This window comes from Rhamphochromis longiceps, linkage group LG5 (assembly GCF_057381845.1).
Source record: "Rhamphochromis longiceps isolate RC_006_pf linkage group LG5, R_longiceps_female_GT1.1, whole genome shotgun sequence".
NCBI lineage: Eukaryota > Metazoa > Chordata > Actinopteri > Cichliformes > Cichlidae > Rhamphochromis > Rhamphochromis longiceps.
In genome coordinates, this window is record NC_140561.1 from 27,239,438 (window position 1) to 27,256,920 (window position 17,483).

Genomic DNA, 17,483 nt, shown 5'->3' on the forward strand with positions numbered 1-17,483 from the left:
TCAAAATGCAAGGATTTTATCCCATTTTACTCTTTTCCATCTTTGTGTGCTCTGTAAGTGGTAAGTGTTGTTACTGAACTAGGTGATTATTATTGTTTCTTGAAATATTTTATGTTCTTCAGCCTCGTATTGTTGAGGTGTTTTTGGTTCCTGTTACCATCTGTTTGGAGCATTTGCTTTTCAGGACATTAATAAAACTGAGTTTAATAATATGAATATTGTAGAGTCTTTTGAATTTACTGAAAGTTGGAAGGACTGTATGCATTCTTATGGCTGTTATTTTCTTTCTTTAACCATTTGAACTGCTCCCTTCATGGCAGCTAAGAAGATGCGATGGTGCGCAGTGTCAGATCCTGAACAGAGGAAGTGTGCAGAACTAGCTAAAGCTCTGGCAGCAGTGGTGTCACCAGCCACTCTGGCAGCTTTTGCCAGACTTTCATGCATACGAGCATCTAGCACAACTGACTGCATCAATAGGATCAAGGTGAGCAAGTCTACAATGCAATACACAATAAAAAGGCGTTTTAATCCAGCTTGGAGCAAATTATTTAAAGTTGCTTGCATATCAGTAACAAGGGTGATGAGCAGAGATGTAGTAAAGCTGATTCACCTTACCATGAAAATATTAAAAAGAGCTGTTAAAGCTAGGATAAGAACCGAGGTGATGATTAGTGAGCAGCAGTTTGGCTTCATGTTGAGAAAAAGCACAACAGATGTCATGTGTGCTTTAAGAGTGTTGATGGAAAAGTATGGAAAGATGGAAGGAGTTGCACTTGTCTTTATGGAGATAACATGATAAGGCGCCAAGAGAAGAACTGCGATACTGCACGAGGGAGTGCCAGAGAACTATGTGTGGATGGTGGACGACATGTATGAGGACAGTGGTGAGATATGTGATTGGAGTGACTCCTGTGTTCATGGTGGGGCTGGGTTTGACTTTTAGCCCCCTGTTTGCACTGGTGATAAGGCAGGCAGGTGAAAATGAGGTAAATAAAAATTTACCAAATGCAAATGAAAGTCACGAGAAGCAAGACAGAATATGTGTGCAGGACTATAAGAGAGAGAGAAGTGTAATAGTGAAGTTGCAAGGAGAACTACACTAATGAAATTAAGCTGTAAAATAAATGGATTACAAAACTCAATGATTACATCCAGACTGTAGTGGAGTAAAATTAGAAAGCACCATAACATGGAGGACACAATAAAGTGCAAGTACATTACCCAAAAGTTGATTCTGTTCATCTGGACGTAGCGTTTTCAGTGGGAGAAACGTTTCCTCACTCATCCAAGTCAAGTGACTTTTTTAGTCTCAGCTGACTGCAGGTTTCCCCAACCTTATAAACAGTACATTGCACATCCCTTCTTTTTGGGATAACTGTGTATTAGCATTGTATTAATTGAATTTGCTGAGATGTAAAATTAACTATTTAAAACTCTTTTTGTCAATTGTTTGTTTCAGGCTAATCGTGCTGACATTGTAACTTTAGATGCAGGAGAAATTTACTCAGCTGTCAAGCAGTTTGACCTTGTAGCCATTGCTAAGGAGATCTACAGTGATGGTAGGTTTAAGCTCACTTTTCTGAGATGTATCTTCAGCACTGATCTAAAAAGCGGGTTATTGAAAAATACGTTTCTCGAACTTAACCCCATTCAGAATGAGCTTGGAGCTTAGAATGAGCATAACCATGCAAAATAGTACCATCATACTGTGAAAATGTTCTGACTTTAACACCCTCAGAGTACAGGAGTGGTTTGAAATTTGGCGCTTTTTAATAACCTTTTTTTCATATTTTTGAGCAATGTAAGAGCTAGCTTCATGGACAAAATGAAGGTAGAAAATAATTAATAATAATTCACAAGAGAAAACTTGAAAAAGTAAATTTTGTGTCAATCTTTCAGGGCTGTGCAGGAAGAGTGACTAGTTACAACATGCTGTAGCATCTGAAAGGTCCCCTTTTTACCTACATTTTGATTAGTCTTCTAGCCATAATTCCTCATGCATATAATCATTTTCTAGCATAGTTTATATATTTAACACTTTCCAAATTGCCAGTTAAATATGAAATTATGTTTACTGAAGGAGTTAAGATCTTGGTAATGCTAAAGGAGCTGCATCTTGAGATTTCAGTTTTAGATTGGGACACCTGGAGTGGACATTCTGAACTTCAAAAAAACAAAAAATAGAACCTGTGAAAAAGCACCCAGTCTTGACTCTTAAAAAAGGAATCTTTTTGTATAGCTTCAATAACTCAGGTGGGGTTATTGAAGATTTGGTTGATACTGATATGAAAAGACCCACATGTCTGTTTATATATTTATCTACAGGAGGCTGTACTCTGTCTGTGGCTGTGGTGAGAAACAGCAGCTTGGACATACGATCCCTGCAGGGCCACAGGAGCTGTCACAGCGGAGTTCGATGGACAGCTGGATGGAGTCTCCCGCTCGGCTTCCTGCTGTCCCGAAACTACCTGAGCTGGGCAAAGGAGCATCCGCTTAGTCAGGGTAATCGGACTGTAATCAACTGTCAGCTGCATTTTTTCCATAAATGTGTTTTCATTTCTGATCTGGGTTTTCAGTCCCCCACCCTGACTTGTTTTTTCTCCTCCTCTGACAGATGTCAGCACTTTTTTCAGTGCCAGCTGTATTCCTGGTGCTGGTGCGATGGCACCTCCTCTGTGCACTTTGTGCCAGGGCCAGAAGTCTTACATACGCCAGAAGAATTACCACTGCGAAACATCCCACAGCGAGCTCTTCTACAACAACCAGGGAGCTCTCAGGTCAGGCTTTACAAAAGGTCAACCAGTTAAAACATCAGGAAACTGTTTTTATTTCCTGTTTTGCTCTGTTACAGATGTCTCAGGAGGGGGATAGGGGATGTTGCATTTGTGGACCATTTAGCACTTGAAACTATTGAAGGTACGCATTTTTTTTATATTGTATTGAAATAAAAATATATATGGGGATATCCCAAAACCAGCAAAATGTTTTGAAAATGACATTTGCATAAAGGGGTCTATTAATATCATATTTATAAAAAAATGTTAAGTTCCTAAAGTCATGGCAAACTGACTGTTGGTTGTTATTAAACAATAAAACTAAAGATGACATTACAGTTTGACTGAACAGAGTCTTTCTGATGACAGTGGGTGATATAGTTGTTCAGTGCTAACCACAATAGCACCCCACAGCCTGTGTGTGTTTCCTCTGGTACCCCGGCTGGTCCATATTCATGCTAGGGCAACTGCTGAGCCTAATCAGCTAATGCATGTGAGATAGATAACGTGCTTAAAAGAAAAGTGCTAAGCTGCGCACAAACTTGGGACTGAGCCAATTATCAAATTTTTGTTTTGTTTTTCATGATCAAACTTCTGTATTACTTTGTATTGCTGCTATGTTTTAGCCATAAATAAACTTTCCTGATCTTTGTGCTACAAACTGCTTTCACCATAAACTGAGAGGGGCTTGTTCCTTTATTTTACACATAGTCATCAGGACTAACAGGTTTTAAAAGATAATGTACAGAAAAAGCTTGCACAGAAAACCAAAATATAGAATATAATATGTTGTTCATCAAAATGTCCTTCAACTTATTTTCTTAACTGCTTATTATTCGGGGTCGCTGAAAGGCTGGGGCCTAATCCAGCTGTCAATGAGCAAGTTTTGGGGATGCTCTGATCTAGCCAACAAAATCTGGTCCTCTTCAAGCTCACTCAAATCCTTATGCTTGCCCAGTTTTCCTGCTTCTAATCCATCAACTTTCAGGACAAAATGTTCTCTTGGCACCTAAATATATCCCACATATTAATAGGTGCCAAGATAAAGAAACAGTCAGCGTTATTCACTTCACCTGCAGGGGGTATAATGTTATGCCTGATCGCTGTAAATATCCTGTTTAAATCAGTTCAACCACCAAACTGCAGAAAGTTGCACTGACCCACCCTTAAGACTTGTTTACCTTTCAGTTTTTTATTTGTCTCTTTTGTCAGAGAGTGAGCGTGATGAGTTCAGGTTACTGTGTACTGATGGCACACAAGCTCCCCTCAGCCAGTACAGAAGCTGTAATCTGGGTCGTGGTCCAGGAGGGGGCATGGTCACCAGAGTTAATTTTCGCAAGGTTGTTCGCAAATTTCTAGCAACTGTGCAGGTAAATAGTTTGTTCAATTTCCATCTCTGTGCCTAAGGGTCATAGCTGTTACTGTACCCACTAACTGATTGTTCAAGCATTTTTTATTAATTTGTTAGACGCTGTTTGGTCGGCAAGGAAGAGAAAGGCAGCGCTTCCAACTCTTCAGCTCCTCATCTTTTGGAGAAAACGATCTTCTCTTCAGAGATGTGACTGAGAAACTCGTTGTCCTGCAAGACGACATAGATGTCAGTCAGGTGCTGGGGCTGGATTATGTGGCGCTGCTCAAAGGACTTGGGCATGAAGGTGCTTGTTCTAGTATATGTACGGTTGTACATTTTTAAACTCAGAACGCACAGGCTTGGGTTTTACGGTGTCTTTGTGTTTGCAGGAAGCTCACTGGAGGACAGTGTCATTAGATGGTGCTGCATCAGCTACGCAGAGCAGAAGAAGTGTGAGCAGTGGGCGCTCAGCATAAAGTCTGACCCACTGGTGTGCGTCAGAGCTGTCTCAATGCGTGACTGTATCGAGAAAATTAAGGTAAGCCATCTAGACTGCAGATTATTGAGATGTTTATCAAACTCTCTAGGACACTATACAAGCTAAAATGACGTGTGCCTTTACCACAGAGGGATGAGGTGGACGCTGTCTCGCTGGATGCCACGCATTCGTTCATCGCAGGGAAGTGTGGTCTTGTCCCCGTTGTGACGGAATATTATGGTAGGACTGTTGCAGAATATAATAATGTAATGTAATTATGAAGCAAACACACGAGGACCTCTGAATGGCTCAAAATAACAGAAATGAAGGTTTAGATTGGCCTAACCAAAGTCTGGGTACTTTGGCATAGCCTCAAACATGACGTTTATGCTCAAACATCTTCTAGTGTAGCTGAATTAAAACAATTCTGCAGAGAAGTATGGGCCAAAAGTCCCCCACAGTGAGGTGAAAGACTCATTGCCAGTTATCGCAGATGTCTGATTGCAGTTCTTGCTGCCAAGGGTGACGCAAACAGTTAATAGGTTTAGGCAATTACTTTTTCACACAGGGCCAGTAGGATTGCATAGCATTTTCCCTTGTAAAAAAACAAAACAAAAAGTCTCATCAGATTAATCAATAAAGCACGTGCTTTTCTGTGTCACTCTTGTGTTGTTGGGTTTTCACAGGAAAAAACTGCATGCCTGCTGAAGGATCCACTCACTTGGAGACAGATGGTGAGATGAAGACAAAAAACAGCTGCATAATCAGTCTACAATGATCTTATTTCTACATAGAAACCACGTCTGCTGCTCTGTTCAGTCTTTCCCTCAGTTGTGGGTTTAGCAGTCGCAAAGCGCTCCAGCAGGAACATATTCATCGGGAATCTCGGAGGCCGTCGCTCCTGCCACAGCAACACCTACAGCCCTGCAGGCTGGCTCCTGCCATACAGACACAGCTTAAGCCTGGCGAACAACAGCAGCTCCCCCTGTGATCCTGACAAAGGTAGTGTTTTCAGAAAAATTCATGGGAAATCCTGATTTACTAAACTTATTCACCACTAATCAGTGTTCATTCAAGTCCACTTCTTAGAAATATCTTGTTCATGTTTTCTGGACCTTTGCACCCCACACTGCTGGATCCTTATCCTTTTAAATTAATCCAACGCTGCTTTGACCCTCACGTGACTGCAGTCTGCCACTTTGTGTTTTCCTAGTGTACAATGAGGTGTTTTGGAAAAGTTGTCTTCCTGGATCTGAGGGTAATCTTTGCAAGGTATGCATCGGAGGCACAGGGGAGACTGCAACCAAACGCTGCACTGAAAATCACAATGAGCGTTACTATGGAAATATGGGAGCTTTAAGGTATGTGTAGTAAAGTGTATGTCCTGCGTCAAATATTATTAAATCTAGTCTTTCTAAGTTCTATTGTCCTCTTTTTTCGAAGTATCTTCCGTCATCATAATGCGCATAAATCTGAATAAACTAATTTCGTTCGTCTCTATGGGTCATCTGTAGACACATACTAAAGTTGACAGAGATTTTTTTTTTTTTTTAAACAAAGCATTTTTGGAAATCAAGTGGTTCAAATGGGTTTTACTATCATTCTTCCATCCAAAAATATTATAACAGAATTTCCACATGACCATGGCGCAACACTAGAAAACATAACATCAGTGTGAGACAAGTGAAGAATATAAAGCCCCTCTACTTTTTTCTCTTTCTACTCATCCCCAAACCGCCTCAGCAGATGGTTGCCTCTCCCTGAGCCTCATTCTCCCAGAGGTTTCTTACTGTTAAGAGTTTTTTTCTTCCCACTGTCACCAAGCGATTGTTTGAAGTCTGATTCTTGGGGTTTCCTCTAATATAAATTAGTGGTGGAAACAGAGTTAAACCATTTTACTAAACTGACCCTTCAACCCGTTACTCATTGCTCAGGTGCTTAGTTGGAGATCGCAGCGGGAAAAGCTATGGTGACGTGGCCTTTCTCGAGCAACACAGCCTTCACACAAACATCCTCGGTGAGATATTCAAAATCAAACCGGTGATGCGATCACTCACACTAACAGACTCTAACTTCACATGACAAATGTCTACATCTCCTACATCCTGCAGGTCTGAACACCACTGGCTGGGCAGAGGGGTGGTCATCGTCAGACTTTGAGTTGCTGTGTGCTGACGGTCGCCGGGCCCCATTGTCAGACTGGGAGACTTGTAATCTGGGAGTCATCCCACCAAACACCGTCATGACACGGCCCGTGCTCACAGCACGAGTGTACGACTTCCTTATGAAGTCACAGGTCTGTTTAGATTTTATTTAAACAATCTGTTTTTAAAATCTCCCCAGCAGCAAACTACTGCCAGTACATTACTTTACTACTCAGTGTGTTTTTTATAATCATTTGCTTTGACTTACCTCAGCTCTATTTCTTTATTATAAAAGTTTTGCAGAATGCTTTTTATCTTCCTGCTTTTATATTTGCTCAGTGAAGCTCTATGTTTTAATGGCATAGCATCATTTTTGCACCAATATGCAGCCCAAAGTTGAGTCGAGGACACAGGTGGATAATTATACCTCTAAATGTATTTATTAGTTGTTTTTTGACCATATAGGAAGCTCTGGCCGTCAACTCAAACACAGAGTTCAGGCTCTTTGAGTCTCATCAATATGGAGAAAGTGATTTGCTGTTTAAAGATGCAACGCAATGCTTTGCCCACACGAGTCACATGGACTACCGCTCCATCCTCGGAGAGGAGTTCTACACCCACGCAGACACGGTCTTCAACTGCACACACTCTGGTACGACAGCAGCCCGACAGAGTGGCCGATTGTTGCACAATTAAACTGTCACTAATGGGTCTGTTTGCTTTCCTTTCCAACAGATATATTGGAGTTTTGCAATCAAGATGTGTGCAGCATATTTTAATGGACCCACCAACAAGAACAACACAACCTCTGTGCTTCAGTTTTTCCACTCTTCATCCACATACTTGTTGTGTCTGCAAACCATCACTTTTTATCATCATGTTCACAAAAAACTCAATAAAATGTTAAAATGTTGGGATTTTTTTTTACTTTTTACTACATTTAGATGCCATCTGAACTAAAAATGATGAGTGATGTGTAATCTTTGTGTTTTTCAAAGACACAAAAACTACATTTAAGCATGACAGTAAATGCAAGAATTCATTGTCATACTGATTTTATCTTATGACATTCTCTCAGCAAAATGTCACACATAGAACCTGTTATAATGCCCAGCACTGCTCTTATCTCTGTACTACATATATTGTGCTATAATTACCTCTTTTGTCAGATTTGTTGTGTGCCTTTAACTTAACTTTGTTTGTTATGTTAAGAATTAATAAGTTTCTGCTTTTCTTCTGTCATTATGGTAAGCAAAGAAAGCCTAAAGAGCCACTCCATGAGGCTGCACCGATGACAGAATGACATTGTAGTTTGTTTAAGTGTGTATCATTTGTATGCTTTCACCTTTAAAGCTGGTAAAATGATTTGTTTAGTATAAATTGTAATTTTGCAGACAGGTGAGAAATTAAAGGATCACCTTGAACCCTTGTTCAAGGTGATCCTTTCCAGTGGTTGGCACATGTTCACTTCAAAGATAATACAAAGATAATACATTTTAATGTACACTACCAAACCTCATTTAATGTTTTTTTCTTTATTTTCATGACTATTTACATTGTAGATTCTCACTGAATGCATAAAAACTATGAATGAACACATATGTAGTAAACAAAAAAGTGTGAAATAACTCAAAACATGCTTTATATTTTGTTTTTCAAAATAGCCACCCTTTGCTTTGATTACTTCTTTGCACTTGTTGGTCCTTTTGCCTTCACTCTGGAATCCATCTCATCCCAAACCATCTCAATTGGGTTTAAGTCAGGTGACTATGGAGGCCATTGTGGGGTCACTGTTCTATTGAAAAGTAAATGTTGGTTCAACTAAATGCAAACTAGATGGGATGGCATGTCGCTGCAGGGTGCTGTGGTAGCCATGCTGGTACAGTGTGCCTTCAATTTTGAATAAATCCCCAACAATGTCACCAGAAGAGCACGCCCACACCTTCACAACTCCTCCTCCATGCTTCACGATGTGAACCATGCATGTAGAGACCATCCGTTCACCTTTTTTGCGTCGCACAAAGACAAACCAAAGGGTGGAACCAAAGATCTCAAATTGGGACTCATCAGACCAAAGCACAGTTTTCCACTGGTCCAGTCCTTGTGTTTCTTGTCCCAGGCAAATCTCTTCTGCTTGTTGCTTTTCCTTAGTTGTGGTTTCTTAGCAGCTATTTGACCATAAAGGCCTGATTTGTCTCATCTGAACAGTTGATGTAGAGATGTGTCTGCTACTGGAACTCTGTCTGCCATTTATCTGGACTCTAATCTGAGGTGCTGTTCACTTGTGATTTCTGACGCTGGTGACTCGGCTGAATTTATCCTCAGCAGCAGAGGAGAGGTGAGTGGAGGAGTAGAGGGGAGTCTGTTACAATGTAACCACATCATTCGGTTTCACAAAGTGGCAAACATTATTCATTACATATTTAGTGGCAATTGGAATAAAATCTTGTGGATATAGCTTTTGGTGATAACGGTCTATAAAATCGATCCACCAGATGTCAGTAGATTGCAGTCAATTGAATTCTGTTTTCTTCCTCCTAATTCAGGTGTATAATCCTAACTATGGTGTCTACTGTAGAGCAAACATATTTTAGTCTTAAAAACTAAAACTAGTTTTAGTTTTGAAATATTCATTTTATTTTATTATTGTTTTTTGTTTTTATCCTAATTCTTTCCTCTTCATTGTCTTCGTAAACCACATTGAATTGCTTTTGTATGAAAGGTGTTATATAAATAACTAAATGACATTCCCTGACTTTGAATTTAGTCAACTACGAGAGATCAAAAACATTAGTAAACAGATTACTAGGCCATGTATCAAACGAAGGTATAATCATTATTATTATTCCACCTTTGCTGTTGATGATGTGACCAGTCAAAATGTCTGTGGTACAAAGTACTCGGTGCAGCTGTTGATCTGAACATGCAAACCACACAACAAACTATTAACAGGAAGTGTTGCCGTGCTGCCAAACATGCACACCTACTCTGTAACGTGTGCGCTGTGGTCTGAGAGTTATTTGCTACAGTCAGAGGCACCTGCAGCAGCTTAAGAAGCACATAGCTAATGAGCCAGTGAGGAAGCTGGTGTACCTGGAGAGAACCCATGCAAACTTCACACAAGGCCCCGGCCAGATGGTGGAATTGAACCCAGGGCCTTTTGCCGTGAGGCAACAATGCTAATGACTGTTTGAAAAAGCAAAGATTTCATCTTCATGTTCTTGAAAACTCAAAACAGCTTTTTCACCACAAAAGCTGTGCAAGGAAAAGCAGAGAAAACACAGCAAACACAGTATGCTACCAGATTAATTTTGATGGTGTTATACATTGAAGACCAAAAATAAGGTGCGTACTGTAGAGCAAATTACAAAACAAATATAAAATGGAACTTTTAATCAGAAATGTAGAATAGAAAAACATTTCAGATAAAAGTTAAAAGAAGAGAATATCAGCTGCCAGTCAAAAACAATATATTTTACTGCTGCGAGGTATTAGGAGTTTATTAAAACAAAAAATCAAAAATACAACTCAAGCAAAAACACCACAATCTATGCACAGCTGAACAAAATTTGAATTGGTACAACAATCCCATGTGTATAGAGATACATGAGTTATATGTTTATCTGTTGCTCTCGTTGACATTAAACTGCACAGCGTTTATAAGTAAATTACCTAGAGGCAAATTAATATCCAGTGATATCCATTAATATCCATATACCAGTGCACATGAAAAAGAAAATACACCCTCTTTAAGTTATTCGTTTTTACAGATCAGGAAATAATGAAAAAAAATCACCTTAATCTTACTAGATTTCTTGTAGAACTTCAGATAAGCAAACACACATCACACAATATTACATAGCTACCTTATATTGTTACCAAAAACTTGAAAAACAAACGTTGACTTCAGAAAATGTGTGTGAAAAACAAAGTAGACCCTTGCTGTTTTCATGGCATTTAAGAGGGTAAGTAGCACCCAGGAGCTGCTAATCAGATCCACTTAATTAATTGATCATCAAAGTATAAAACAGTAACTACGAAAACTAAGTAATACAATATCTTGCAAAGTTTTTTTGTTTTTGTTTTTTTAAAGCTCTTTGAAACAGCCGCAGTTGACACACAGTGTTGTACATCATACATGAATGAAATAGTGAGAAAATAAAGCTAAAAAAGTAAAAAGCAACACAAGGAATACTGTAATGATCTACTGTGGAATAAGGAAAATATTTTACTACTACTCATATTCATCATTATTATCATTGCATTAAGTAACTTTGCATTAAGTCATTGCCATTGCATTAATTAAAGTAATTATCATTTCATTAATACATTTATTGAAGTTGTTGGTATTACATTAACCTTCTAATTACAGGTACAGCTAAGACCATTTTATACACATTGCATTTTGTGCTTGTTGGAGCTCGGTCAATTAATTGGAGGTTGTAAGCTTTGTTCGGCGCGATGTCCGGACAATCTATTGTGTAAGTGACTTGGAGCTATAGAAGGTTACAAAACACATATAATACATACAATCTAGAAACAGGCCTGAGCAAAGGCCTGAATGTATTCAGCTTCTTGTTGCAACCTGTTGCATTTGAGTTTGCTTAGTAATAGGTGACAGAAGATGGGTCAAAAGGAGGACAAATCCACGGGGGCCTCCAGGGCCTGAAATCATCGGCATATTTGGAAAAAGATGTTAGAAAGAGGAACTTCTGTGTCTGCCTTTAGCTCTGAAAATTGCTCATTGTCTGTACAAGATGCAAATGATGTTCTTAAAATACAAATTATGTTCTTAGAACGCGAGAAGGGGCGTTTAACCCTGACGTTATAAAAGCAACTCTCTGTGTATTTTTGGGAGAAGAAGTCTGCTGATGTGATGCTGTGTGCTTCTTCCCACGCGTGTGTTTTTAATAAACTCTCTATCTGATTTCACTCTACTGGGCCTCTATTGGTTTGTCTTGTGCCACATTTTCGAATTCGGGACACTACTTTCTGGTCTCCCTAAAAACAAACTAGCCCCCTACTACACTCCAGAACTTAGGTACACAGGTTGTGACCAAGGCCAGAAGAGAGTATGAACAACACCAGCTTTTAAGTATCTCCATTGTCAGCCTCAGAACAGATTCTTTATCTAGTTTTTAGGTTTTTGAAGTTGTCCCTAAAGTCAGACGTAAAAAACCCACAGTGCGAAAGCTTTCTGTTACTATGCTGCACATCTGTGGAACAGCCTTCCTGAAGACCTGAGGACAGCCAATCATGTCAATGCTTTCACAGCCACAACCCACTGATAGCGCTTTCTTAGTCCAGTTTCTAATGTTTTATCTGTTGGGCTCAGTAGTGACTTATTGACTAATTATTGTTGAAGGTGGGTCTGCAAACTACTGAATCATTTTGATTACACTTTTGCAAAATGCATAATAAAACAGTGAGATCAATGATTGTTTTCTACAGTCATTGGGTGTAATATGTCATGTTGTTTTATACTTAGACTTAAATCATGTGAGAGCCTGGTAAAGACCAGGTGATGTTCTGATATTTCACGCTGTGTAAAGCTACATCATGAATGCACCAAAGAAATGTTCAGAAACATTATATTGCAAAATGTTTAAATTCGTCCTTATCCTCACAAAAATTCCGTCACCTTTATGCAAATGAAAAAGTCCACCCAGAAAGCTGTTGTTTAAGTCGCTTGAGTTCTCTTTCTGTGACTGCATGAGGGTATAATGATTTCCATGTAGGTGAGCAGATTTCATAACAAAGTGGTGAAAAAAATCAGGTGACTGGTTCCAGAGCCCATGGTCACTAAAGCAAACCTTGGAATACACATAGTAAAATCCCTCCTCCTGAACTTCAAGCCTACCATCTTTGTAGGCCATGCCGCTGAGAACAGTCAGATTATTTATATGCCAAAGCATCACCTCGTTTTCTTGAACCGACCCGCCTGCAGGGATAAAAGACAAGATGGATGTAGCAATTTAAAGTTGTGTATTTTCAGTCAGACACGGCAAACAATTAAACCAATTTATGTAAAGTTCAGCTCCTGTTTTGGGCCAGTTATGATCTGTTTTGTGAAACTGCTAGTTTCAATGAATTGTTCAAAAGGAAATAGGGACTGCAGAGTTGATCTGACAGAAGGGACAGAAGACACCCGCACATTTGCTTCTAAACTATACCCAGCATTTTATTAATCAGATTTTTTTGTACGCCGTCATAAAAATTTGAATTTCCTGTAGTCACCTCGCCTTGTTCTTCATCCGTCTTGTGCCACCCCATTTAAAAAAGATCTAAATGCCCCTGATAGCACACAGTTGATAATGCAGGACTTTAGTTTTGTGATAATATTCACCAAATCATTATTATTAGTGTTATTATTATTTATTTGGTAAATATTTAAATTAATGTGGCTTCTTCACATAATGTGCCAACAAATGAATAAAATTAAAAATATTCTTCTTAGCTTCTTTTTTCTCTGAAATCAAATCTTGGTGTGTTTATTGCAGTTTCAAAACAAACTCACCGTTTATACTCAGCATATAACTCTGCTGCCTTACATCTGATATATAAATACAGCACGCAAGACAAAGTATTTATCACTGACAATGGGAAATGAAGGCTTTTCTATACAGTTTGACCGTTAATTAGAGAAACAAATGCAAAAATCGTGCAAATCAGAAAATCATGACGACGGTTATTTTATTTATGGATGGTATACACTTGTGTTATTTACAAAAAAAAAAAAAAGTTATCCAACCTGTCAGATGTGCAAAACCACGGATTCTACCATCTTGTTCTGCAATGGAAACAAAAATCTAAATGCTGTTTTTGTTTGTTTGTTTATTTGTTTATTTTAAGTTATCCTGTCAGATGTGCAAAACCACGGATGGGTTCATCTTGTTCTGCAATGAAATCAAAAATCTAAAATGCGGGGAGGGGTATGTTTTGTTTTTTAGATATGCTCACAAAAGATATTCTTAGTCTCGAGATTTTAGTTCATGGTTGAATTAAGGTTAAATGTAATAAGAGACTTGTGTACCTGATCTGTTGTTCAGTCTTGAGACAGCCTGCAATGGAAGTTACAAATTAGTTTGAAAGAAATTGTCAATGCGTCATATTTGATGATAGAGTACAACGTTTACTTGTACAGAGAAGAATTTTTAAAAAATAAAATAAATTTTTTTAAAAGTACAGGAAAATTGAATAAAATATAAACAAATGACTGTTAAAACGAGACAAGCTCACAACAAATGTGCCCAAAGTAATAGAAGCTTTTGCAATTAGATATGTGCTACAGTAGTATCTATCTTATCAGCTGATATATCACAACAATTGCTTAATTGTTACAGTTAATCAATTCATTTTTATACCTCTAAAGTCACAATAAGAGAGGATAAAAAGCAGGCAATAAATATTTAGATTTAAAGACTAGAGTACACTGAGCTGATACTCACCAATTCACGGTGGTAAAGCAGGTTAATAAAAAAAGCCTGTGCAGCAATGCCATACAGCACTACAGTCAGGAGGACAAACAGCAGCGTTTGTGCCAATTTGTCATCTTTTTGTTGCTCATCTGGATTCTGGGGCACTGCAGCAACAAGTCTGTCCAGTTCCACACCAGTGTCCGCCATTCCTGCAGAGAAAATATCTTCAAATAATAGACAAAAAGTTTCTTTTTGACTCAAGGAAGCCACTCAAACGCAAGGAAGTACTGTGGTTTAAAGTAGCGATGACTCGCCATCCTGAGGGGCACTACCAGTAACAGAAATGCATGCACACACTGCAAAACACATTTCCTCTTAAACACAGTCACGCTTCAACCATACGCTCTGGTTTCACAGTCATGTGTTGTATAATCAGTAAACATTTTTTTGAAGTTCACATTGACTCCAGAACCACTGATCACTCAAGACGTCCCAGAATATTTCGATTCTGTGAAAACATATCTTACAGTATTACTCATCTTCCACAATATCAAAAGGATCCACGAATATGCATTTTTCAAGATGTAACAATAACACTGTCACAATAATTTTACTTTTTGGTGATATCGCTGAGTTTTGCTACCTTTTTGTTCTGATTGGTACTCTGGTTATTTTCTGTACGCTAGTCTCTTTTTATCCCTAAGGTAAGGATTAGCATTAAAAATGAAAAAAAAAAAAAAGTTTTCTTGTATCTTATTTTGTTTTGTGCTTCCCATCTTCTCTCCTGTTTCTCTGATTGATGTCGCCTGCACTTTATTTGCCTACTTTCCACTGTTTGTCACGAGTAATCAGTCACCTATACATAGTCCTCTCCATATGCTGTGTCCTACAATACATCTCTGACAGGTGTTAGAGAGCCTGCCAGGCAGAAATCCCTGAAGGCAAATTTCTCCCAGTTGCTGAGATATGATCTAACGTTCTGCTTCTCCACCGTTTTTGGTTGACTGTAACAGACAAAAGAACTGTAAATGCAGATAAGAGGCTTTGTAGGCAAAGGTAGCATAAGTGCCACAATAGAGGTGCAACAGAAACATTAATTGGAATCAAACCAGGCATCAGTTATATGTCACAGTTTCACTTTGTGAGCAGTGTGTTTGAGATTCACTATCGGAGCAAAGAGGAATTCTAACTATCGGGGATACTGCCACTTCTACCTGCTGCTGATTTCATATAACGAGCAGGACTTTTAAAGAAGCCACAGCTGGAAGAACAGTAAGTTTCAAGATACATCTTCAGTCTCTAATTACCCCAGCTGCATTTTTTTTCACTCAGAGGCAAAATGTCCTCTCAGTCAGAAATGAATCTCTCTTGTTCGATCTGCTATGACATCTTCAGAGACCCCATCATGCTGTCATGCAGCCACAGCTTTTGTAAAGACTGCCTGCAAATGTGGTGGAAGGAGAAACCAGTACGTAAATGCAGAATTTGCATTTGTCAGATGACCCACCCTGTAACTTGGTGTTAAAGAACCTGTGTGAAGCTTTCTTACTGGAGAGAAATCAAAAAGCTTCTTTGGAGTCAGAGGCTCACTGCAGTCTGCACTGTGAGAAACTCAAACTCTTCTGTCTGGACCATCAGCTGCTAGTGTGTCTTGTTTGTAGGGATTCAAAAATACACAACAAACACAAATTCAGAACCATCGAAGAAGCTGCGGAGGATCACAGAAAAGTGCTTCAGGTGTTACTACAGCCCTTAAAAGAGAAACTGAAGCACTTTAAAATAGTTAAAGGAGACTTTGATCAAACCAGAGAACACATTAAAGTCCAGGCCCTTCACACAGAGAGGAAGATCAAGGAGAAGTTTGCAAAAATGCACCAGTTTCTACAAGAAGAAGAAAAAGCAAGAATCACTGCTCTGAGGGCAGAAGAGGAGCAGAAGAGTCAGATGATCAAGGAGAAGATGGAGGCTCTGAGCAGAAAAATAGCAGCTCTTTTAGATGCTATCAGAGCCACAGAGGAGAACCTGAGAGCTGAAGATGTCTCATTTCTGCAAAACATCAAGCCTGCAGTGAACAGAGTCCAGCAGCGCACCCTGCTGGAGGAACCACATGTGGTCTCAGGAGCTCTGATAGATGTGGCCAAACACCTGGGCAACCTAACCTTCAACATCTGGAAGAACATGAAGGAGATGGTCTCCTGCACTCCAGTGATTCTGGATCCAAACACAGCTCATCAACAACTCATCCTCTCAGAAGATCTGACCAGTGTGAGTCTCGGTGAGAGACAGCAGCTTCCCAACAATCCAGAGAGGTTCGACCACCATCCAATTGTTCTGGGCTCCGAGGGCTTCGACTCAGGGACTCACAGCTGGCATGTTGAGGTTAGAAAGGATGGGATCAGGTGCCTCGGTGTGCTAATAGAGTCTGTTAAGAGAAAAGAACAATTACAGACTGGATTCTGGGAAATATGTCTCCAGGATGGACAATACACAGCAGCTGCTCCACCACTTCCTGATAAACTTCTCTCAGTGAAGAAGCTCCAGAGGGTCAAAGTTCAGCTGGACTGTGACAGAGGGAAACTCTCATTCTTCGATCTTGACACCAGCACACACATACACACCTTCAAACTCAGTTTCACTGAGAAGCTGTTTCCTTACATTGGCACGCACAATAAAGTACCAATGAAGATTTTACCTGTGACTGTGAGAGTGGAACAGCACACGCCCTCTTTATCTACAGGTTTTTGGTTTAGCTAGCTCTTATTTCCACTCAGAAATCTCTGAGTTTTGATGAGTTTTATTTAAGAATTTAAACATTTCAATAGCTTATTAGGGTTTTTCTTTTAATGTTAAAAGACACTGAAAGCCTTTTAGATTTTATTACTTGTATATTTTCTTTCTTGTTTTAATATGTTTGTCTGTGTCATGTGTCTATAAAGCCTTTTAGGCGAGATAATGGGCTCTACATATAAACTAACTTGGCTTAACTGGTAATAGTCAGTCTTACAAGCTTTAATAATTGTATCTGTGAAAATGTAGTTTTACATTTCTGTGTGTCATCAATATTTTTTCGTTTTTGGACCAATAACAGGGACTTTTTGAGTGTGGTACACACCCTGATCCATCCAAACGTCAAGTGTGCAAGAGTTGGTTTTTTTACTAAACGTAATAATAAAAAGCTATGACTTTTTTAGTGCAATTTAATGTTTAAATTGGTATTATTTAGATACAAATATACTTTAGATGCAAAAACAAAATGTAATTGTGTATACATTTCAATTTCTATGGTAGTCTAGTGAAGTAATCTAACGAAGCTCAAAA

The 17,483-nt window shown here is 39.0% G+C and overlaps 2 protein-coding genes and 1 pseudogene across 3 annotated transcripts; 2 read left to right on the forward strand and 1 right to left on the reverse strand.

The window, feature by feature from the left end:
* Window position 1: 1 nt before the first annotated feature.
* sxph (saxiphilin) lies at window positions 2–8,354 on the forward strand. Of its 2 annotated transcripts, none has more exons than XM_085407026.1 (17): window positions 2–60; window positions 321–484; window positions 1,460–1,559; window positions 2,326–2,502; window positions 2,615–2,777; window positions 2,852–2,916; window positions 3,987–4,144; window positions 4,243–4,429; window positions 4,515–4,663; window positions 4,753–4,843; window positions 5,290–5,337; window positions 5,423–5,605; window positions 5,817–5,964; window positions 6,538–6,620; window positions 6,715–6,899; window positions 7,213–7,399; window positions 7,483–8,354. In XM_085407026.1, the coding sequence occupies exons 1-17, from the start codon at window positions 6–8 to the stop codon at window positions 7,524–7,526; spliced, it is 2,187 nt and encodes a 728-aa protein (XP_085263152.1). In that variant the 5' UTR covers window positions 2–5; the 3' UTR covers window positions 7,527–8,354. The 2 variants fall into 2 exon arrangements, 1 of the variants encoding a protein (XP_085263152.1); XR_014911759.1 differs by lacking the exon at window positions 2–60 and having other exon boundaries at window positions 76–484; window positions 7,483–8,145; window positions 8,184–8,354.
* A 1,889-nt stretch (window positions 8,355–10,243) lies between these two features.
* On the reverse strand, window positions 10,244–14,372 carry LOC146670202 (tumor necrosis factor ligand superfamily member 14-like). Its single transcript, XM_085407974.1, has 4 exons — window positions 14,196–14,372; window positions 13,781–13,808; window positions 13,499–13,537; window positions 10,244–12,688 (listed from the first exon to the last, which is right to left on the reverse strand). Exons 1-4 carry the CDS (start codon window positions 14,370–14,372, stop codon window positions 12,300–12,302), a joined length of 633 nt encoding a protein of 210 aa, XP_085264100.1. The 3' UTR covers window positions 10,244–12,299.
* A 1,132-nt stretch (window positions 14,373–15,504) lies between these two features.
* On the forward strand, window positions 15,505–16,919 carry LOC146670203 (zinc-binding protein A33-like; annotated as a pseudogene).
* The last annotated feature ends 564 nt before the right edge of the window (window positions 16,920–17,483 follow it).

Excerpts from the sequence above, each read along its gene's own strand:
- sxph (XM_085407026.1), top strand. The coding sequence starts at position 6 with ATGCAAGGATTTTATCCCATTTTACTCTTTTCCATCTTTGTGTGCTCT. Across the intron at positions 61-320 it reads CTTTGTGTGCTCTGTAAGTG|CTAAGAAGATGCGATGGTGC; the intron begins GTAAGTGTTGTT and ends CCTTCATGGCAG. Across the intron at positions 1,560-2,325 it reads TAAGGAGATCTACAGTGATG|GAGGCTGTACTCTGTCTGTG; the intron begins GTAGGTTTAAGC and ends ATTTATCTACAG.
- LOC146670202 (XM_085407974.1), bottom strand. The coding sequence starts at position 14,372 with ATGGCGGACACTGGTGTGGAACTGGACAGACTTGTTGCTGCAGTGCCC. Across the intron at positions 13,809-14,195 it reads TGCTTTACCACCGTGAATTG|GCTGTCTCAAGACTGAACAA; the intron begins GTGAGTATCAGC and ends CTTCCATTGCAG. Across the intron at positions 12,689-13,498 it reads TGGTTTTGCACATCTGACAG|GCGGGTCGGTTCAAGAAAAC; the intron begins GTTGGATAACTT and ends TTATCCCTGCAG.